At 35.0% G+C, this 23,797-nt stretch overlaps 1 protein-coding gene across 5 annotated transcripts in view; it reads right to left on the reverse strand.

Moving 5' to 3' along the window:
* The window catches only part of Ptpn22 (protein tyrosine phosphatase non-receptor type 22), a 58,918-nt gene that overhangs the window by 15,245 nt on the left and 19,876 nt on the right, over positions 1-23,797 (reverse strand). For 3 of the 5 annotated variants that reach the window (XM_077790982.1, XM_077790984.1, XM_026394182.2), the window contains 7 exons: positions 11,543-11,619; positions 10,587-11,413; positions 8,769-8,852; positions 8,128-8,258; positions 6,844-6,871; positions 2,396-2,476; positions 1,932-2,047 (listed from right to left, as the gene is read on the reverse strand). In XM_077790982.1, coding sequence (XP_077647108.1) covers positions 1,932-2,047; positions 2,396-2,476; positions 6,844-6,871; positions 8,128-8,258; positions 8,769-8,852; positions 10,587-11,413; positions 11,543-11,619 — 1,344 coding nt within the window. Of the gene's footprint in view, positions 1-1,931; positions 2,048-2,395; positions 2,477-6,843; positions 6,872-8,127; positions 8,259-8,764; positions 8,853-10,586; positions 11,414-11,542; positions 11,620-23,797 lie in introns of all 5 variants that reach the window. The other 2 variants (XM_077790983.1, XM_077790981.1) reach the window with 2 other exon arrangements.

A 23,797-nucleotide genomic window follows, 5' to 3' on the forward strand; every position in this document is an offset into this window, starting at 1 on the left:
AACAGGCACGGTCCCTAGCCACATTTGCCTGTTGTTTATTTAAACAGTAGGGGGCAGATGTTAGGAGCCACAGCAAAAATATTGATACAGGCACCTTTGGATTTTATTGACTGCCAGCCAGCAATTCACATTCATATGGTAATTGGACTCATGCTGTCCAGCTGGGCCCAATTTCAGGACTCAGGTTACTCATGTCACTCTTGTAATGGGAGAGTTCCCATTGGTTGGAAAAGGATGGTAGGAGGGTGTTCCGGGGGAAGTGGAAACCGCCCCCCCCCCCCCCCCCCCCCCCCCCCCCGCTCAGGTAGACACACACGTGGCGGACCCACCTGTTAGGGAACGCACACGGCCTCTCTCTAAATAAAACTTTGTCTCAGTTTGACTGGCTTGTGTTTTTGTGCCCAACCGGGTTGCAAGATTGCAAGCCCGCGTGCACTGACAGCTCAGCAGGGGATCGCTCAGCAGGGGTGCCGCAGGCAGTGCTCGGCAGCAGGAGCGGGACTCAGCCGGCCCGGGGCCGGGCAGTTTGCGGCACAGAACATACTTCATTTGTTTTCTTTTTTCTTTTTTTTTAAGAGAGAGAGAGAATTTTTTAATATTTATTTTTTAGTTTTCAGTGGGCACAACATCTTTGTTTGTATGTGGTGCTGAGGATCAAATCCGGGCCGCACGCATGCTAGGCGAGCGCGCTACCGCTTGAGCCACATCCCCAGCCCTTCATTTGTTTTCTTTGAAATATCTGAACATGTATTTTTTACCCATTTTTATTTTAGGGTTATTATTCTCTGTTAATTTCTAACAACTCTTAATATTTATTTTTTAGTTATAGTTGGACACAATACCTTTATTTATTTTTATGTGGTGCTCTGGGTTGAACCCAGGGCCTCACACATGCTAGGCAAGCACTCTATTGCTCAGCCACAACCCCAGCCCTTTAGCAGCTCTTTTTTTTTTTTTTTTTAACTATAAACCAACTTTTTTTTTTAACTATAAACTATAAAAAAAAAACTTTATGGGTTTTATGCCAATTGCAAGTATATTTTTCTCCAATTTGTTCTTTGTCTTTTGTTTTTAAGGTGATTTTTGGGGGGGAGACAATGCAGAATTTTGTGTTTTATTTGGTTGAATTTATATGTCTTTTTCTTCATAGCTTCTGGTTTATTAATCCCAATTATAAAGGTCATTAATACTCCAGGAATCTTTCCAAGGAATCTTTCCAAGTTATTTTTTTTTAAATACCTCTATAAGTTGAGAGTTTTGTGTTTATTTGCTTGCTTGTTTTTTAAAATTTAAATCCTTTAGCAATCTAGAATTTATTCTGGTGTAGATGTGAGTTATATATCCTGCCTTTTTTCCCCTAGGTAGTTGTTTATTTATTTAATGCAACCACAATTATTAAACCATCCATCCTTATCCTCTGATTTGGGATATGCCTTCATCACAGACTAATTCCTACATATATCTTTATCTATTCTCTTTCTATTCTTTTGGTGGTTCTTTTCATACACCAATATCAGACTATTTTAATTACTGAGACTTTACAATATTTTAATATCTAGTAAGGATACTCTCTTTTCATTATATTTATTTGTTTATTTATTTCCTTGCTTGCTTATTTGCAGTTTTCTGGCTATTCTTGGTTTTCCTTCCTCTACACATATGAACTTTAAAATCAGTTTGTCTAGTTCCAGTAGTAAAGAAGTTGGTAGTTTCATTAAGCATCTCTTAAATTTATTAATCAGCCTTAGGGAGAAATAAATTCTCAAAGTATTTTTTTTCTTCATTTTGGCTTCTGTTAATTTTGATTATCATGAGATAAACAGTTTTAGTAAAGAGGTTTAATCTAATTTTCTATCTAAATGCTGGGGAAGAGAGAAACCTTTAGTAAGGAAAGCTACTGGCATGTTTCCTAAATCTCCAATCTTCTTTACCTTACTCCTTGTGAAGCTTTTTCCTGAAGTCTTCAATGTTTGTTTTGAAGATGTTGAATTTTTCATCATTTCAGAACAGCTAGTAGCATAAGTTTCTACAGATTTGGCCTGCATACCTTGAACAAAGATAAAAGGGGGGAAAATGTTTTATTGCATAGTTTCTTAAGCTTTTAGGATATACATAGATATATATTCAGATATACTCAGTAATTCTTGACTTTCTTTGGCTTTATTTTTACTATATATTGTGGGCTTTAGAAAATTTGTTCTTTTAGCTCAGTGGAAGAGCATTTGCCTACCCTGCATGAGGCACCTGGGTTTGATACCCAGCACTGCAGAAAAAAAAATAATATTTATTCCTTTATCTTATTTAATCATTCTTTGTTGTTTTCCATTTGGTCTTTATTAACCTTTTAACATTCTCAATTTTATAACTTTTTTGGAAAGAAAGTACTGCAACTTACAATCTTCATCAGCAAGAAAGAAGGATTCTAAGGTTCTTTCTGGGAGTGGAGGTGGTGAGGGAGAAGAATCTTGATGGAAATCTATAATGAGAAAAGTATACAACAAAACAAAACTATCAGCTAAAAGTCTTAATGTCAAGACCTTTTTGGCTAAGCCAGGCACAGGCACGGTGGCACACGCCTGTATTCCCCACAGCTCAGTAGGCTGAGGCAGGAGGAACGTAAATTCAAAGCCAGCCTCAGAAAAAGCAAAGTGCTAAGCAACTCAGTGAGACCCTGTCTCTAAATAAAATACAAAATAGGGCTGGGGATGGGCTCAGTGATCCAGTGCCCCTGAGTTCAATTCCCTGTACCCACCCCCACAAAAAAGAAAGACTTTTGGCTTTATTTAACTTTTATAATTAATTTTATAATTAATTAACCAGAACCTCAAGACTTTGTTCTCCTCTCTCTTTAGCCAGTATGTCTATGATTCATCAAAAACTTATAGCTCACTTGCAGATGAATTCTTCCAAAGAAATTGAAACTGAATTTAATCAAGCTTCTAATCCTAACTCCTATTTGACAGGGAAATCCAGGAAATAGAGGAACATATTAAATAAAATCTGAAAGTACATTTAGTCAGATTCAGAATTTTAAGCAGTCTTTAGTATAAATGTTCCACTCCCTTCAAGAAATACATGAGAAAATATAAAAAGGAAAGAACTGTTAAAGATTTTAAAAATACTTAGGTAATATATAAACCCAATGCAATGTATAGACTTTGTTTGAATCCAGATTCAAATAAATCAACATAGGAAGACATTTGAGACAAGTGGAGAAAACTGAACAGTTTCAATGTTATATTAAGAAATTACTATTAACCCCAAAACAATTAATAATAATATTATTATGGTAGGTTTAAAATATATTTAGAATACTCCATAATAAAGAATTTTAAATAACAGAGCTATTTTCCCATGATGTAAACTCCTAAAGATTCAGATGATGTTCCATTGACATAAGCTTCTCGTTATACAGTGCTGAGTATTGTTAATATTATGTGCCTGGGTTCGAGCCCCAGTGGAACCATAACTAATAGGAAGTTCTCACTTTTGGGGCTGAGATTGTGGCTCAGCGGTAGAGTGCTCATCTAGCACGTTCGAGGCCCTGGGTTCGATCCTCAGCACCACATTAAAATAAAGTAAAGGTATTGTGTCCAACTACTTCTAAAAAATAAATATTGTAAAAAAACATTATGTGAATACCTTTGAAAATGAAAGTGCAGTTAAGTATTATTGTTTCACCTGTCATTGGTCACTGGACTTTTTTCAGGTCTTTGAATTTGTCTATTAAGCAAGTTTTCTTGTTTATTTCTCTATGCTGGGTAATATGTAAAAGTACAATACTTATTTCCAGCACCTAATATAATAACTGGCATATATAGGCATTTAATAAATATTTGATAAAGTAGTTTATCATTTAGTTTGCTATTAGGAAGTATTCTGAAAACTATAGCTGTCAACTATATCTGCTAGAATAAATTAAAAATATCCTAGCAGATATCTTCCTAAAATACAATTTCATCTGAATACTCCACTGATGAAGGATTCACAGTATTGATTATTTACTGCATTAACACTGAATTTCTAGCAGGGTACAGTGGCACATCCTTGTAATCCCAGTATCTCAGGAGACTGAAGCAGGAGGATTATAACTTTGAGGCCAGCCTGGGCAATTTAGCAAGATCCTGTCTCAACATAAAAAATTAAAAGGACTGGGGATGTAGCTCAGTAGTAGTGAGTTCCTGGGTTAAATCCCCAGTAGTGCAATTAAAAAACAAACAAACACAAAACTAAATTCCTCTGGCTATCTTTGTGTATGTGGTAAAATATACATAAGATTTATCATTAGTACATTCACAGTATTGTGCAACTAACACCACTAATTCCAGCACATTTCCTTTACTTCCAAAAGGAAATTCTGTACCCATTAAGTAATTACCCTTTATTCCCTCTTTCCCCTAGCCCTAGGTAAACTCTGATCTGCTTTGTGCTTTATAGATTTGCCTGTTATAGAGATTTCATCCAACTAGCTTTCAGGTCCTTCAAATCTTGTTAAACTGCCCAGGCTGGCCTCTAACTTGTAATTCTTCTACCTCAGTCTTCTAAGTAGCTGGGATTACAAATGTGTACTACTGCTCCTGAAAAGTTAAAGAATTAAATGAGCAGAAATAATTTTTGAGACTTGCATTATTAATGATGGTAAAATCTATATAATAGAATGCTACTAATTTTTTAAACTAAATTTATTTATATGTGACTGCATGACCAATATGGTTCTGCAACATGTACACTCAGAAAAATGAGAAATTATATCCCATCGATGTTTGATATATCAAAGTGCATAAATGCAATCTACTGTCATGTATAATTAATTAAGACATAAAAAATTTTAAAATTTTTATTTTAATAAAATAAAACTGTACATATTAATGGAGTATACAATGTGATGTTTTGATACATGTATACAATGTGTAATGTTTAAGCCAGGTTAAATAAATCTATCTCCTCTAATGCATATCATTTCTTCATGATAAAAACATTCAAAGTCCTTGATTTTTACCTTTTGAAATATACAGTGTATAATTGTTTTTGGAGTCACCCTGCTATGCACTAGTACACCAGAACTTTATACTCCTATCTAATTATAACAATATCCACTGTGAAAATCTCCAGTTTCATCCATGTTGTCACAAGAATTTCATCTTTATTATGGCTGAATAGTATCACATTGTGTATACGTGCCGTATTTAATTTATCCATTCATCAGTGGATGGAAACTTAGTTTGTTTTTGTTTCTGTTTCTTAGCTATTGTGCATAATGCTGCAATGAACATGGGAGGGCAGATATTTAACATACTGATTTCATTTTCTTTGGATACAGATCCAGTAGTGGGATTGCTGGGATATATGGTATTCTAACTTAAATTTTTAGGAACTTTCAAAATGTTTTCACTAATGGCTATGCTAATTTACATTCCCACCAATCTCCCATTCTGTAGGTTATCACGTCACTCTGATGGTTGTTTCCTTTGCTGTACTATTTATTTTTTTATTTATTTATTTTTGCCCTTTATTTATTTATTTATTTATTTATTTATTTATTTATTTTTGCCTTTCTATATTTTTGGAGTCTTGTCCAAAGAAATCCTTGCCTATTCCAATGTCCTGAAGCATTTTCCCTGTGTTTTTTCTAGTAGTTTCATAGTTTCAAGTCATACATTTAAGTCTTTAATTTATTTTGAATTGATTTCTGTAACTGGAGAGAGATAGGAGTCTAGTTTCATTCCTGTACGTGTGGGTTTCTGGTATGGTTTGGATATGAGGTGTGCCCCCAAAGCTCCTGTTTTAATGCAGGAATACTTGGAGTTTATGTAAAGTGACTGGATTGTGAGAATAGTTTACAATCAAACCAACTGGGTGGCAACTATAGGCAAGGGGGCATGACTGGAGAAGGTAGGTCACTTGGGGTATACCGTGGAAGGGTTCATCTTCCCTGAGGCCCGTTCTCCTTTTTCTCTCTGCTTTCTGGCCACTTTAGTAGAGCAGCATTCCCTTTACCACACCCTTTCACCACAATGTTCTGCCTCACCTTGAGCCCAGAGTAACTGAGTTGGTCCACCAGAGGCTGAACCTCTGAAACTGTGAACTAAGATATTTACTAACGTTCCCAGCACCATTTATTAAAAATACTATCATTTTTCCAATTCATATTTATAGCATCTTTGTTGAAAATCAGTAGATGAATGAGTTTTCTTCTAAGATATCTATTATTTTCTTCTGGACTATGTGTCTGTTTTTAATGTCAATATTATGCCATTTGGATTACTATAACTTTGCAGCATATTTTTTAGTATATTTTGAAGTTAGGTAGTATAATGCCTTTTGCTTTGTTTTTTTCTCTTTATTAAATTATTTATTCTAATTGTTATATATGACGGCAGAATGCAATTCATCTCATTATATATGAAGAGCACAATTTTTCAAGTCTCTGGTTATACACAAACTATTTTCACACCATTCGTGTCTTCATACGTGTACTTAGGGAAATGATATCTAACTCATTCCACTGTCTTTCCTACTCCCATTCCCCTTCCCTTTCATTCCCTTCCCTTGCTTTGTTCTTTTTGTTCAAGAGTGCTTTGGTTATTCAATTCTAAAAGATCCTATCTAAAATATGTTTTTAAAAGATTATATAAGGAACAGAATGCTAAAATCCATCTTCACCTTGCCCACAACAAAACAAATGTTGTAGTTTGAGAAAACCAGAAATAAATCAATAAATTAGCAGAGGTTACTATGAGAACAATGAGACCTCCTGAGGTAAATTACTCTAAACTTAATGAATTTTTCTTACAGTATAAATACTAGGGGTAAATATCATATACAACCAAAAGAAATTTTTACCTGATTTGGGACTCTGGAGTTTTACGTTCTAAAAGAACAAAAGAAAAGTGAAAGAATTATTTATTTATATAAATAAATATTATTTATTTATATATACACACACACACATTATACAAATTCAAAGCAATAAATGGCATTTCTGTAAATTATTTTTCAAAATATATCTATAGAGGTGAAATGTAGACCAAATTTTTCCTAATTCATAAGTGTGCTTCAGTACACAGTTTTATATAAAATTTTACATATTTTTTTCTTATATCACATGGCAATTAGTCAAACATTGATCCCCTTCTGACTTATTTCTTTCCTACTAAAACACTTTCTTGAAAATTTACTTGGAAGTAAGTTGTTGAAATTGTAATCACTTCATGACATTAGAAAAGGAGTGATTGTTCTTTACTCTGAGAGTTAAGATAAAGACCATTACTTGTGTACATATTATTAACATTAATAACAACAGTTACTAGTACATTAAAATTATAATTTAAGAGGTATAAAATATATTACCTATCATCATTGTAATGTAGGAACTTTTAAGTGTTGAGTTAGTTACTTTTTTATTTTTGCAATTTTAATATTGTTGGTTCAAAGAATATACAGAAATGCATAGCAGATTGTTAGAAGTGTAGATTTTTTTTCTTCCAGATGCAGGAAACATATTCCAAAAGGTCTATCTTAAATAATATGTACACATGTCATTTTATTTATTTATTTTTTTTTTTTAATATTTATTTTTTAGTTCTCGGCGGACACAACATCTTTGTTGGTATGTGGTGCTGGGGATCGAACCCGGGCCGCACGCATGCCAGGCGAGCGCGCTACCGCTGAGCCACATCTCCAGCCCCACACATGTCATTTTAAAAATTACTCTTTATAATGTTATCAAAACTAACATGATACAGACTATGAAAAAGCTACCATCATATAAAATATTTCTTTGCCTTAACTTTAAGAACCAGCCCAAATATTTCTTCTTTCACTGTCTTCTTGATCACTTCCAACCTGAAAGTATCTTCTATGCTTTGAATCTCCTTATCTTTTACAGAATATTGATTATATTTATCTTGCTATAATAAATATAGATAAGATGAAGTCTTATGTATATATCCTGTATCTCAACTTCAAGTTTCTTAAGGTCAATAATTGTGTCTTACACATTTTTCTTATTCCTCACATCCTCCAGAACATTGTATTTAATGTCTACTTAAGAGAATGATAGGTGCATGGAATGAAATTATAGTCTGTTCAATCTACATGAACCAAATCAGAAAAAAAGTTATTGACCTTGCTTGGCCTAAGTCTCACAGAGTCATCAAGTGTCTTTGATTCAGATGTTCCACTCCATTCCAGTGAGGTTCCAGTTTTCACCTTCACAGTTGGAGATGAGGATGTGGGAGCACTCGTTGAGAATTCGCCTAGAAGAAAGTGAATATGGCCCAATTCTTAGGAGTGGTACTCTTCTTTGAGAAATCAAATGTTTTGCTGGGTGTCATAGCACACACCTATAATCCCAGTGGCTGAGAGTTGAGGCAGGAAAATTGTAAGTTTGAGGCCAGTCTCAGCAAATTAGCAAGGCCATAAGCAACTTAGTGAAACCCTATCTCAAAAATTCAAAAGGACTGGAAATGGATTGGGGTTGTGGCTCAGTGGTAGAGTGCTTGCCTAGCATGTGAGAGGCACTGGGTTTAATTCTCGGCACCACACATAAATAAATTAAAGGTCCTTAGACAACTAATATATATATATATATATATTTTTTTTTTTTAAGGGGGATGGGGAAGCTGGGGATGTAGCTTGGTGGCAAAGCACCCTGAGGTTCAATCCCAGGAACAACAACAACAAAATGTTGCTCATCAGTAGTACACAGAACACTGAAGAGAACTGAAAAGTAGCACCATATTATATACTTATTCAACTGTACTCACCTGCTTCCTCTACTACAATAAAAGACTCAGGTGTCCGTTCAGGAAGTGGAGGGGGGATTTCATCATCCATTCTAGGAAAAGTTGCTATCCAAAATGTCAGAAATACAATCACAAGTTTTAATAAGAACAATTCAAAGGAAATTCTTTTATTATAACCTAATGCTAAACATAAATTTAATAGAATTTATATTTAAATTCCATTAAAGCACTAATAACTATCTAGCTGGTATTTATTCACTCAAGGATAAAAGCAGCAGAACAAATTTGCTTTAGGTACAAACCCAGGAAGTTTTTACTTATTCTTCAATTTTTTTTTTATTTATTCTAAAAGCCCAAAAGTATTTTTGATTGAGTCACTAAGAATTAGGATGCTTTGGACTGGTTTCTGCATAACTCTTTCCTCTTTTTCTTTTCTTTTTTTATATTGAATACATAATAAAGTAAGCACTTTGACAAGCTGAAGATTCCGTTATACAGCAGATAAAATTATAAAGATTTTAGTATGCCTTCTTTATTCCACACAAAATCCCAAGAATATGGATGTTTTTCCTTTTATTTCTTTTTTACAAAACAAAGGTTTTACAGAAAATTTTAAGTTCTATTATAAGAAACTGCCACCAGATGGCATATGTGTCAATGTTGCTACAATCCTTGAAAATAAGGATTTTTTTTTTTTGGTTTTTTTTTTTTTAATGATTATGATGATCTGAGAAATCTTAGGTATTTTGGTTGTATAGAAAAAGAAGAAACGCTTAAATTATAAAACAAGATCAAAGTATATAAAGTAATCAAAGAAGAAACTTCCTAGAATTCAGATAAAATATTTTTGCAACAAAACTACAAATAATCTAACATCTATCTATAGAGGAACACTGTACATGGGCTGGTAGTGTAGCTCAGAGGTCAAGACCTGGGTTTCATTCCTGGGACCAACGAAAAGAAATTTTAGAATAAAGGATGTCATAAAACAAAACTTTTTCTCTACTAAGTAGAATGTTCTTAGTAAATTATTTGATGGTATGCTTAAGAGAATTAAAATTACTCTTTACTTTCCCTCACCTGTTTTCACATCAAATTATTATAACCCGAGCTGGAGATATAGCTCAGTGGTGAAAAACACGCATAGCTTGTCTGAGGCTCTGGTTTCAATCCCTAGTAATAATTATAATAGTTTCTTAGCAGGATCTTCACTTCTACTTTCAGATGAATCCATTAAACAAAACAATATATATAATATGCAGAATCCAGAATTGTAAAACAGATAAAATATGAAAGTAAAGGTGTGTCCTAAGATAAAAGTTTTACACAAAATACCAAGCAGATATTCGCATCTATTAAGTTATTACAAAAGGGCAGGAAATCAGGTCCTCCCCTTTCAACTCCTGCAGGAAAAGAATTGAATGCTTTAACAATATGTTAAACTCATTAGAGCAATATGATTGTGCAACACAACTTTCGGATGACATGTGATACTGCTGATCAGATATTTTCCACTGTTCTTTGGAAGCTGTTTATGTGTATTAACCGTGGGCCTTTGATAATTTCTAGGAATGAGGATTGCCTCCTTCAGGAGTTCTCTTGTTGACTCAGATCCTTTATTAGATCTGAGTGCCTTCTCTACCACCTGTTTCATAGAATACTACATTTGATACGTTTTCAGCTTATCACATTGTTAAAATACTCTGGAGTTTATTTCTTTAAAGATGAGAAGAAGAAAAAGAAGCAGAGGAAGAGATGGGATAGGATGAGAAGAAACCAAATATTCTGTAGAGCAAAGTGAAATCTAACAGGCTACAAAAACTTTAAAAAGTAACTTACCCACTGTGATTGCTTCTTGTTTCAGTGATGGAGAAGAATTGATCAGAGGATTCAATGCCAAAGAATCATATGAATTATAATAAGAAAAAAGGGTTGAAGAGGATGTTGGCAATGAAGAAGAAGGCAAAACAGTTACATCTTGCTTTTCAGGTAAATCAAGGGACATTTTAGAGTCAGAACTACTTGGAGGCAATGATGAAAAATAAGGATCTTCCACCAAAGACATATAAGAACAGACACCAAATGCACTGGAGTCATGCTGCTTTTCATTAGAGGCATTACACATTTGGTGCTTAGAGTTATGTGGCAGTGAATAATTCAGTTCTTCTGAAGAAACGTGCATCACTCTTTGAGACTGCAATTTGACAAGATGAGAATCATGAGGTTGAGTTTCCAAATATGAAAAGGTTTCCTGAATGTTCAACTCCTTGCTTTTTCTCTGCTGTGTGAATTCAAAGGGAGTTGATTTGGTCCGTGTTATTGGCCCCTTTGAATTAAAACCCCTTCCTTCTGCATTTACAGGCTTAGCATTAGAATAAGCCCCAAACAAACTGGAGCTGAAGTCCAAACTTTGATGCTTGTGAAGGGGTTCCCCAACTATTGGTAATGGCTTAGTCTGCCATTTCGTGGTTGTGTCAGCATTTTTGTTACAATCATAATTTAACTCCAAAAAGTCAAAAGAAGGGCTTGACTTAGCAAAGTGCAAAGTGAAATCTTCTTTTGCACTTATTTCAGAAGCCCTAAAGTTGAAGGAAGAAGCTTCTGCAATTTCTTCCTTTGTCCTTTGTTTGCTCTGCTGTTTCATCATTTTCTCTTCTTTTATGGTGCTGAAAAAAAAAAAAAAGTAATGACAATGTCATGCCTCAAAGAGGGCTTTTCCCAATGTAACAATGAAGTACAAGCATGATATTCTTCTCCCAATTAGTCAACATTTGGGTATGTAAAATTGTACTCACCATTCTGGTAAATTAGGGAAACAAGAATTTGTTTGTTGAGTAAGATTTTGTTCAGGAATGAAGTACACTGCTTGAATCTTAAAGAAATAAATCAGAGATGGTTTTTTAGTAAGGCCATGTTCATGAAATATTTTAACATTCAGAGGACCAAGAAGTAATTTTTCAGGAAATATAAAAATCTAATTCGTGAAAGATTTAGATGAGCTTCTGAAATATTGAACCCAGCAAAAACTTGTTCATATACTGAGATTAAAAGTATCAGAATAGGTCTGGGATTGTGGTTCAGTGGTAGAGTGCTTGCCTAGAACATATGAGGTACTGGGTTTGATTCTCAGCACCACATTAAAAAAAATGAATAAATAAAGGCATAAAATACATTTTTTAAAAAAGTATTAGATAAAGGATAAATTTACTAATAGTATCATCTTTTCAAACACAAGAGTTTTAAAATGTGGGCTGGGGATGTGGCTCAAGCGGTAGCGCGCTCTCCTGGTATGCGTGCGACCCGGGTTCAATCCTCAGCACCACATACCAACAAAGATGTTGTGTCTGCCAAGAACTGAAAAATAAATATTAAAAATTCTCTCTTTCTCTCCTCTCTCACTCTCTATTAAAAAAAAAAGAGTTTTAAAATGTTCTTAGGGGTAACTTCAATCTTTAGAACATTCTAACTTCAGAAATTTTAGCATGTCAATCAATTAATAAGTGCTTATTAGGTCCCTGCATCTATCTCAGCTTGTTTACTCTTCCTTCTCATTTGCTCCAGGTATAATGGTCTGCTTGCCATTCCTCACATGCCAAATTTATTTCCAGTCCAATGCTTTTACACTTAGTATTCCCTCTGATTTACACACTCTTCTTCCAGATTTTGCATGGTTGCCTCTTTCTAAGTAATTGGTTCTCTGCTTAAATGTCATCTACATAAGGAAATTGTCCCTGAATACTCAACCTAGAGTCATATTCCCATACCTATGTAGCCACTCTCAATCTTTATTTTGTTAGAAATTAAGAAATTTGTTACTGGGGCTAGGGTTGTGACTCAGCGGTAGAGCATTCGCCTAGCACATGCAAGGCCCTGGGTTCAATCCTCAGCACCACATTAAAAAAATAAATAAAATAAAGATACTGTGTCCAACTACAACTAAAAAAATAAATATTTTTTTAAAAAGAAAAAGATGAGGTAGAGAGAGAAGATGGGAGGGGAGGGAATGGGGGATAGTAGAGAATAGGAAAAGCAGCAGAATACAACAGACACTAGTATAGCAATATGTAAAACAGTGGATGTGTAACTGATGTGATGCTGCAATCTGTATACGGGGTAAAAATGGGAGTTCATAACCTACTTGAATCAAAGTGTGAAATATGATATGTCAAGAACTATGTAATGTTTTGAACAACCAACAATAAAAATTTTAAAAATAATAAATAAATAAATAAGAAATTTGTTACTGTGATTCATGGACTCTTAAGGTACCATTGATTAGAAAGTATATGCTGATTTCATGGATGGAGTTAGAGAATATCATGCTAAGTGAAGTACACTAATCCCAAAAAAACAAAGGCCAAATGTTTTCTCTGATACGTGGATGCTAATCCATAATGGGGGTGAGGCATGGGATGAGTAGAGGAACTTTGGATGGGGCAAAGAGGGGTAGGGCATAGGGTAGGAAAGATGGTGGAATGAGATAGACATCATTACCCTAGTTACATGTATGATTGCACAAACGGTGTGACTCTACTTTGGGTACAACCAGAGAAGTCAAAAATTGTGCTCCATTTGTGTACAATGAACCAAAAAGCACTCTGCTGTCATGTATAACTGATTAGAATAAATAATAAAGTATATGCTGATTTCAGACATATGAAAATGTAAAAAAAAAAAATACTACTTGCTATGGGTTTGTGTCACCTCAAAAGGTATGATGAAATCTAACCCATGATATCTGTGAACATGATCTTATTTGGAAATAAGGTCTAAACAGATTGTAATTAGTTAAGATGAGGTCTGATACAGGCAAAGATTGGAGTATGTTATCTAAAACACAATGAATGCAAAGGATTGCCAACAAACAGAGAAACAAAGAAAATGCAAGAAAGACTCTTCCCCTAGAGCTGTTAGAGCCTAGATCTGATGACACCGAGATTTCAGACTTCTAGCCTCCACAACCATTAGAAAATAAATCTCTGTTGTTTTAAGTGCCTCCTATTTGTAATACTTATTATACCAGCCCTAGCAAACTATTGTAGAGACTTTCATACTCACTTTTAATAATGGATAGAAAGACCAAATTGAAGATTGGTAAGGAAATAGAGGACTTGAAAAACACTGTAAGCTAAAGAGACATAACAAGCATATATAGAATACTCCACCCAACAGCAGCAGAATACATATTCTTCTCAAGTGCAGAGAACATTCTCCTAGATAGGCCATATGCTAGACCACAAAACAAGTTTCAACACATTTTTAAAAGACTGCAATCATACTTTCTTAATCACAATGAAATGAAACAAAACTAGAAATAACACAAGGAAAACCTGAAAATTCAATATTAACACAATTAATGGATTAAACAAGAAATCTCAAAGAAATTAGAAAATACCTGAGACAAATGAGAACAAAAGACAACTAAAGTTATAAGAAACAGTGAAATCAGTGCTAAAAGGAAAACTTAACAGCTGTAACTGAATACATTAAAACAAAAAGATCCCAAACTATAGCCTTTTATAAGGAACTAGAAAAAGAAAATTAAATCAAACCAAAGCTAGCAGAAAGAAGGAAATAGTGAAGATTAAAATGGGAGATAAATGAAATGAAGACTAGGAAAAGACAGAGAACAAATCTAAAAGTTTGTTCTTTGAAAAGATCAACTAAATTATCAAACCAAGATTTAGTCTTTGGAAAAAAAGACTCAAATTACTAAAAGTCAGAAATGAAAATGTGGACATTACTACCACTTTTACAGTAATAAAAAGAATTATAAGAGAATGTGATGAACACTTGTACATCAACACATTGGATAACCTAGATAAAAATGGGTTTGCCAATCTACCAAAACTAAAGAAAAATTGAAAATCTGAATAGACCTACAACCTACAACCTCCCAACAAAGAAAAGTCTAGTAGCAAAAGGCTTCTACCAAACTTTAATACCAATCCTCCACAAATTCTTTCAAAAAATTGAACAGCACCTGTCCTAACTCATTCTATGAACTTAGTATTTGCCTGTTACCAAAGCCAGACAAGAGAATACTCCAAGAAAAAGAAAATTACAAGCCAGGTACAGTGGCATATCCCAGTAATTCCATCAACTCAGGAGGTTGAGGCAGTGTCAGCAATTTAGCAAAATTCTGTCTCAAAAAAGAAAATTTAAAACGGTTGGGGAAAACTCAGTACAATCCCCAGTATGGAAAAAAAATAGTATCCTTTATGAATATTGATGTTAAAGTCCTCAACAAAATATTAGCAAACCAAACTCAACTGCATAATTTAAGGATTATACACCATCACCAAGTGGTATAAACTCAACTGCATAATTTAAGGATTATACACCATCACCAAGTGGTATTTATTCTCAAAGCAAGGATAGTTCAACATGAAGAATTGATATAATTCATCACAATAATAAGATAAAAGGAAAAACCCCACATGATCATCTCAATTGATGCAGAAAAGTCTAAGATAAAAATACTTATCAAACCAGGAATATAAGAAAACTTCATGGACTTGAGATGTAGCTCAGTGTGAGAGTGTTTGCCTACAATGTATGAAGCTCTGGGTTTGATCCCCAGTGATGCAAGAAAAAAAAAGGAAACTTTCTCAACACTATTAATATCATATACAAAAATGCACAGCTAACAATATATTCAATGATGGAAGACTCAAAGCTTTACAAGCCCTAAGAACAGAAGCAAGACAAGGATGTCAGTTTTGCCACCTATATTCAACATGTATTGAAGTTGTAGAGTTCTAAAGTTCTAGCCTAAGCAATTACAAAAGAAAAAAAAATGAAAGGCATCCAAATTGGAAAAGAAGAAGTAAAATTATCTTTATTTTCAGATACGATCTTCTGTCAGGAGGATTACACCAAAAACCTGCTAGGGGTGGGTGGGAAGAATAGAGGTATTTTGGACTAGGCGGGAATTTAGAGAAGGGAGGGATCATGGGGACAGGAATCAGATATTAATACCCTATGTGTATATATGGTTACATGACCTGTGTAACTCTACATCAGTACAACCAGACAAATGAAAAGTTATGCTCCATTTATGCATGATGTGTCAAACAAAATGCATTCCACTGTCACATATAACTAATTAGAACAAATAAAAAAATTTTAAACCTGCTAGAGCTAATAAATTCAGTAAAATTTTCAGGATATAATATCAATGTTGCATTTCTATATGTACTAGCAATGAACCATATAAAAAGAACATTAAGAAAATAATTCTATATATGACATAAAATAAGATACTTAGGTATAAATTTAACCAAGGAGGCAAAAAACTTGTACACTGAAAACTAGAAGGCATTGCTGAATGAAATTAAACAAAATATAAATATATATTCCATGTTCATAGAGTAGAAGCCTTTACACTCTTAAGGTAACAGTATTACCTAAAGTAATCTATAGGGTCATTGCAATGCTTATCAAAAGCCCAGTGGCAAGGTTTAAGAACTCATATTTCCTCATTTCAGAATTTGCTACAAATCTACAGTAATTAAAACACTGTGGGCCAGCCATAGTGGTACATGCCTAAGGCAGAAGGATTAGAGGCCAACCTGAGCAACACGGCAGGACTCCAACTCCAACCAAAACAGTGTGGTATTGTTGTAGGATGGACTATAAACCAATGTAATAGAACAGAGAGCCTAGAAATAAACCCTTAATTATGTGGGCAAATGATTTTCAACAAAGGTGCCAAAATCATTCAATGAAGTATAAATGGTTCTAGGAAAACTAGATATCCAAAAGAATGAGGTACCTTCAAAATATACAAAAGCATATCCAAGAATTAACATGAAATTTATCAAAGATAATTATGTATGGCATGTACATCTCTGTAAGAGCTAAAATGTTAAACTGGAATCTTTTTTACATAATGGATTTGACCATGATTTCTTGTATATGACACCAAAAGCACAACAACGAAAGAAAAATAGACAAATTTAACTTCATCAAAATTTAAAACTTTCATGTATCAAAGGATACAATCAAGCTGAGTGCAAGGGTGCATGCCTGTAATCTCTGCAATTTGGGAGATTTGAGGCAGGAGGATCACGAGGTCAAGGCCAGCCCCAGCATCTTAGTGAGACTTTGTCTCAAAAAATAGAAAGGGCTGAGGATGTAGCTACGTGATAGAACACCCCTTGGTTCAATCCCCAGGACCACTTTTTTTTTATTAAAAAAAAAAAAGGAAAAATGATTGGAAAGAGGGGCTCACAACAGAGTAAAAAGGCAACCCACAGAATAGGAGACAATATGTGTAAATCAAATATATGATTCAGGGTTAATAGCCAGAATAGAGTACTCCTAAAAGTCAACAACAACAAAATAAAAACCCGATTCAAAAATGCATAAAAGACGTGAAGGGATTTTTTTGAAGAGATATTTTTCCAAGAAGACATACAGCAGAGGATGCAGTTTAGTAGTAGAGTGCTTGCCTAAAAGACCCTGGGTTCAACCCCCAGGACTAAAAAGGAAAGAATCAGTGTATTTCATGTGAATTACCAAGAAGAGATACAGATGCACAATAAGCATACAAAAGATGCTTAATATCACTAATCATTGGGAAAATGCAAGTCAAAACTACAATAAGATACTACTTCACTCCCATTAGGATGGCTATCATACAAAAGAAGGTGAAAAAAAAAAAAACCAGAAAATACCAAGTATTTTTTTTATTATTTTTTTTATTGGTTGTTCACAACATTACAAAGCTCATGACATATCATATTTCATACATTAGATTGAAGTGGGTTATGAACTCCTAATTTTACCCCAAATGCAGATTGCAGAATCACATCAGTTACACATCCACAATTTTACATAATGCCCAATTAAATACCAAGTATTGATATAACCACTTTGTAAAGTAGTAATAGAGATTTCTCAGAAGAATAGGAATGGGCCCACCATATGACCCAGCTATCCCCTCTTTGGTATTTATCCAAAAGAACTAAAATCAGGGGCTGGGGTTGTAGCTCAGTGGTGGAGTGCTTGCCTTGCATGTGTAAGGTACTGGGTTCAATCCTCAGAACCACATAAAGATAAATAAAGGTATTGTGTCTATCTACAACCAAAATTTTTTTAAAAAACCTACTATATACTATAGTGATATGTGCATACCAATGTTTGTTTATAGCAGCACAATTCACAGCAGCCAAGTTATGGGAACAGCCTAGGTGTCCCTCAGTAGACAATTGGATAAAGAAAATGTGGTATATATACACAATGGAGTTATACTCAGCCACAAAGAAGAACGGAATTGTGTCATTTGCCAGTAAATGGATGGAACTGGAGAATATAATGGTAAGTGAAATAAGCCAGAAACAGAAAATAAAGGGTAAAATGTTTTCTCATAAATTTGGAATCTAGAGAAAAATAAGAAAAAATTTAAAAGGTGAGTGGGGGTCTCACGAAAATAAAAGGGAGAACTGTGGGATAGAGGAAGGGGGAGCAAAGGGGAGGGAGGAGGGATGGAAAAGGGAAGGAACAGCAGAATGAAATTAACCAAAACTATGTCATGTGCATGTATAAACATATCGCAATGAATTCTATTTTTATGTATAACTGTATTGCACCAATTTAAAAAATACCAAGTATTGGCAAGGATATAGAGAAAGCATAAAGTTTGTGTACTACTAGAGGAAATGTAAATGGTACAACTTCTGTGAAGAACAGTATGGTGGTTCCCCAAAAAACTAAACATAAAATTACCATATGATCCAAAAATTCCACTTCTGAGAATTGAAAGCAGGGACATGAGATATTTGTACACCCATATTTATAGCAGAATTACTCATAACTGCCAAAATATGAAAGCAACTCAGCTGTCCATCAGTGGATGAATGGAAAAATAAAATGTGGTAAACAATGTAATATTGTTCAATCTTAATGAGAAAAGAAATTCTGACATGTGCGGATAACCTTAAGGACATTAGGCCATGTGAAGTAAGCCAGACACAAAGGTAAAGTTCATTCCTTTGAGATACCTACAGTAGTTGAATTCATAGAGATAGAAAGTAGAATTTTGGCCAGGTTTGGCCTATAATCCTTGTGGTTCAGGAAGCTGAGGCAGGAGTATGACAAATTCAAGGCCAGCCTCAACAAACTTAGTGAGACCCTGTCTCAAAATAAAAAATAAAAGGAGGATCAGGGATGTAGCTCAGTGGTAAAGCACTCTTAGGTTCAATTCCTGACACACATACTCCAAAAAAGAATGTAGAATATTGGTTTCTAAGAGCTAGTGGGAGGGGAGAATGGGCAGGTATTGTGTACAGAGTTTCTGTTTAGGATGATGAGAAAATTCTGGAAGTAAAGAGTGATGATGGTCACACAAATTGTAAATGTATTTGATACTACTGTACTGTACGTTTAAAAATGGAAAACTGAAATGATGTATTTACCCCAATAAAAATATTAATTAGAAAATGTCTCCTTTTCCATTTCCTGGTGTACAAACTATATAAAATTGAAGTTAATTCTTCCTTAAACATTTGGTAGAATTCTCTGATGAAACTTGTGAACCTGGAGATTTCTTCTTGGAGAGTTTTTAAATTATAATTTAATTAATTATTAAGAACTATTCAAGTTATGTCATACTGAGTGAGTTATGGTAGATTGTATTTTTCAAGGAAGTAAGCCATTTTGTCCAACTTTTCAAATATCTGTGTGTACAGATGTTATACTATTCTTTTATTATCCTTATAGTATCTGCAGGATCTATACTGATAGTCCCATATCACTTCTGGTATTGGTAATTGTTATTATTTCCCTTTTTATCTTTGTCAGTCTTAGAGGTTTATCAATTTTATTGATGTTTTCAAAGATTCACTTATTTCTCCATTTTGGGGGGTTTACTGATCTTCTCCATTATTTTTCTTTTTGTTATGTTTTCAATTTCATTGATTTCTACCCACTATTATTTCTTTTTCTATATTCTTGAAATGAGAGCTTAGATTATTGAATTGAAACTTTTAAAAAATATATTTTTAGTTATAGATGGACAAAATACCTTTATTTATTTTTATGTGGTGCTGAAGACCGAACCCTGTGCCCCATATATGCTAGACAAGTACTGTACTTCTTTTTTTTAAAATATTTAATCACAATACCTTTATTTCACTCATTTATTTTTTATGTGGTACTGAGGATCGAACCCAGGGTCCTGCACGTGCAAGACGAGCACTCTACTGCTGAGCCACAACCCCAGCCCCAAGTACTGTACATCTAAGCCACAACCTCAGCCCAAATTGAAACTTTTATTAGTTTCTAATATGCACAAATCCCAGTGACTCAGGAGGGTGAGGTATGAAGATTGTATATTTGAGGCCAGCCTAGGCAAGTGTCTAGACCCTGTCTCTAAAAGAATTAGAAGGGCTAAAATGTAACTCAGAGGCACAGTGCCCCTAGGTTCAATCCCCCGTACTGAAAAAAAATTTTTTTTTAATAAAACATAAATTTCCCTCAGTACTGTTGGAGCTCTATCCTATAAATTTTGATATGTTGTATTTTCATTTTTGCCCAATTCAAAGTGTCTTTTTCGAAAATTTCTGGCCAGGCACTGTGGCTCACTCCTGTAATTCCAGTAGCTCAGGAGGCTAAGGCAGGAGGATTGCAAGTTCAAAACCAGCCTCAGCAATAATAGCAAGGTGCTGAGCAACTCAGTGAGACCCTATCTCTAATAAAATACAAAAAAGGGCTGGGGATGTGGCTCAGTGGTTGAGTGCCCCTGAGTTCAATTTCTGGTACCCACCCTCAGTTTTTTTTCCTGAAGACTTTCTCTTTCTCACTATTTGAGGAGGCATCCTGGGAGTGTGCCTTTGACCTGCAACATACCATACCACATCTCTGTGAGAAAAGAGAAAGGCAAGCTGCAACAGCCATACTTCTGGATGTCCGTGACTTCTGCACCACTGTCCAGCTCTACAAAAATAACACTCTATGCCACCATAGTAGGCTAACTTTTTTTCTTTGGTTCCTAGGATTAAACCCAGGAGTGTTAACCACTGAGCCACATCCCCAGGCCTGTAGAGATGGCCTGGCTAAGTTGTCCAGGCTGGCCTGCAATTGCTGTAGTCCTCTTTGAGTCTCTCCTGAGTTTCTGGAGATTACAGGCTTGAGCTACCATTCCCAGCCTGGCCTGAACTAATTCTTCAGATGAAAATAAGACCAGCTTGTTGAATGAAAGGGTCAGGAGTAGAGGATAGAGAAAATCCTGTTCTCAGGGACCCTACTCTGCTCCCCTCCACCCAAACAGGACAGGCTGGAGTGAAAAGGGAATTAGGGAATTAGTTTCCCCTAGAGGCATTATTACCCTGCTGTGATACCTAACTCTAGCCTATTTTCTATATGCCTAATTTCTAACAGTCAATTGTTTTGGCATTAACGTTCCAATTTGGGGAATTTCCAGTCCTAACCCTTCAGCTACAAAGGGAATTCAGGGTTTTTACAAACTTTAGATGTTCTCTGGGTTCCCATGTGCCCTTGAGTCCGGTTACCCCAAAGGGGGCTAGGAATGTTTGACCTGGGACCTGCCAGAGGTTTAGCCATTGCTGAGATTTGCATGGGAAGATTGCTCAGTGCTAGGTCCAAGGGTGGGAGGCATCTGCCAAGGGAGAAGTGCTGTTTTGTCCCCAGCTATTTCTTTTCAGGGTGCTGGGGATGCATTTCTACACCTATACCTCAATCTAAGTAAGTGCTTTCTGTGTGAGCTATGTCTCCAGTCCTGTACATTTTTTGAGATCCTGACAGGTTGTCTAGGCTCTCTGCACTTGATTTATCTTCTAACCTCAGACAAGTAGTTGGCATTACAGTCATGTACTACAACCCAGCTGAACATCATCTTTAATAAACTGTTTTCTTGAAACAAAACAAAAAGACTTCCTCTTTAGCCCAAAGGATTATTAAAAGGGTGTGGTTTGGTTTCCAAATGTTTGGATGTTCTCTTGGTATCATCCTGTTACTGATTTCTAGTTTGATTCCACTGTGATCAGAGGATACATTCTCTGTGATTCCAATTCTTTTAAATTTTTGATATTTGTTTTATGACTCAGGATATTGTCTATGTTCAAGAGGCACTTTAAAAGAATGTTAATTTTTGTATTGTTGAATGGAATATTCTATGAGTACTAATTTGATCCTATCAGTTGATGGTGAGTTCTATATTCTTGATGATTTTCTGTCTAATTGTTCTATCAATTATGGAGGGGGGTTATTGAAATCTCTAATTATCTGTGTGGTTTCTCTTTTTAAAATATTTTATTAATTATTATTAATGGGCCTTTATTTATTTATTTGTTTATATGCAGTGCTGAGAATTGAACCCAGTGCCTCACGCATGCAAGGCAAGTGCTCTACTGAGCTACAACCCCAGCCCCCCTTGTGATTTCTTTATTCCTCCTTTTTCTTTACATATTTTGTTGCAGCTCTGTTGTTTGGTCCATAAAATTTAGGTCTACTACATATTTTTTTGTGGACTGCTCTTTTTTTTTTTTAATCATTATATAATGTCTTTTCCCGTCTCAATAATGACTTTTTTGGCTTTGGTCTACTTTATCTGATATTAATATAGCTATTCCTGCTTTCCTTTGACTTATGTTTATATGATATATCCTTTTCCTAACCCTTTCAGTCAACCTCTAGATTCAAAGTGAGTTTCTCATAGATAGCATATTTTTATTCACTCTGCAGCAAATATAAATTGGTATATTTAAACCATTTATATTTAATGTAATTATTGATGTGATTTGGTTTAATTCTGACATTTTATTTTGGTTTTCTATTTGTCTTCTGTTTCTCATTTCTCTCTCTCTTTTTTTTTCTTGAATTTTTCCCTTTCCTGAATCTTTTAGAATTTTATTTAATTTACCCGTAGTGGTTTTTTTCTTTTTCTTTTGTTTTGTTTGGGTACTAGGGATTGAACTCAGGGGCACTTGACCACTGAGCCACATCTCTAGCCCTATATTTTGTATTTTTTTAAATTTGGAGACAGGATCTCACTGAGTTGCTTAGCACCTCACTTTTGCTGAGGCTGGCTTTGAACGCGCAATCCTCCTGCCTCAGCCTCCCAAGCTGCTGGGATTACAGGCATGTGCCTCCAACACACGTCTAAATCAATCAGGATCACTCCAGGTGAATTTGGGCTGACTAAATACACAGACACAGGAAGTACATTTTTCTTTGGGATTATTCAGCAAAGCCTCTCTGCTTCGGCTCCCACAAGGGAGGCGAGGGAGGCAGACAAAAGAGGAGGAGGATGTTCTGAAGCCCCTTCCTATTGAGGGGAAGACACAAAGAGGAGGGGTCAGGTTTTGGGGTTGAGTCTAGCTTCCTGATGTCTTGTGGTGAGCAGATTGACCGACATCTTGGAAGGTCACACCCAACTCTGGCGCTATGTGGGATTAAAAGGCTGAGCGAGCGAAAAGGACACATAACGTGCACATCCCAGTTAGAGAGGCAGTGTCAGTCCAGTCCACTCATGTACTCATGCTCATAGTTCACACACACACAGCCCATGGTTGGCTCGCAACATGCCTACCTGTAGTGTTTTTAAGAGTGTGTGTATCTCTTTCTTTCTGTGTTGTTAGTGATTGAATTCAGGGTCTTCCTTGTGCTAGGTAAGAACTCTTAACAAAGACCTATACCCCCAGCCTGTATCTCTTTATATAGATTTTTTTAGTGGTGGCTCTAGGTATTTCATATATTACATGTATTATTTATGTTATATAATATGCAATGTTATATGTAAGTATGCTTGTATATACAGATATAGATATAAAATCAGTTTACTGGTGTTATCACTGTACCAGTTCAAGTATAGAAATCTTATCTCCTTTACCTTTCCTGCTACTATAATATAATCATCTTAAACATTTCTCCTAAGATATTTCAAACCACATCAGACAGCATTATATTTTTGCTTCAGTTGTCAATTGGCATTTGGCCAAATTGTAATAGTTTTATCTTAGAACTTCAACTAAGAAATCCTTTGTACATTTTAAAATATTCTCAAAATCTAATGATATAAGGAACTG

This window comes from Urocitellus parryii, chromosome 11, assembly GCF_045843805.1.
Source record: "Urocitellus parryii isolate mUroPar1 chromosome 11, mUroPar1.hap1, whole genome shotgun sequence".
In the NCBI taxonomy this organism is placed as follows: Eukaryota; Metazoa; Chordata; class Mammalia; order Rodentia; family Sciuridae; genus Urocitellus; species Urocitellus parryii.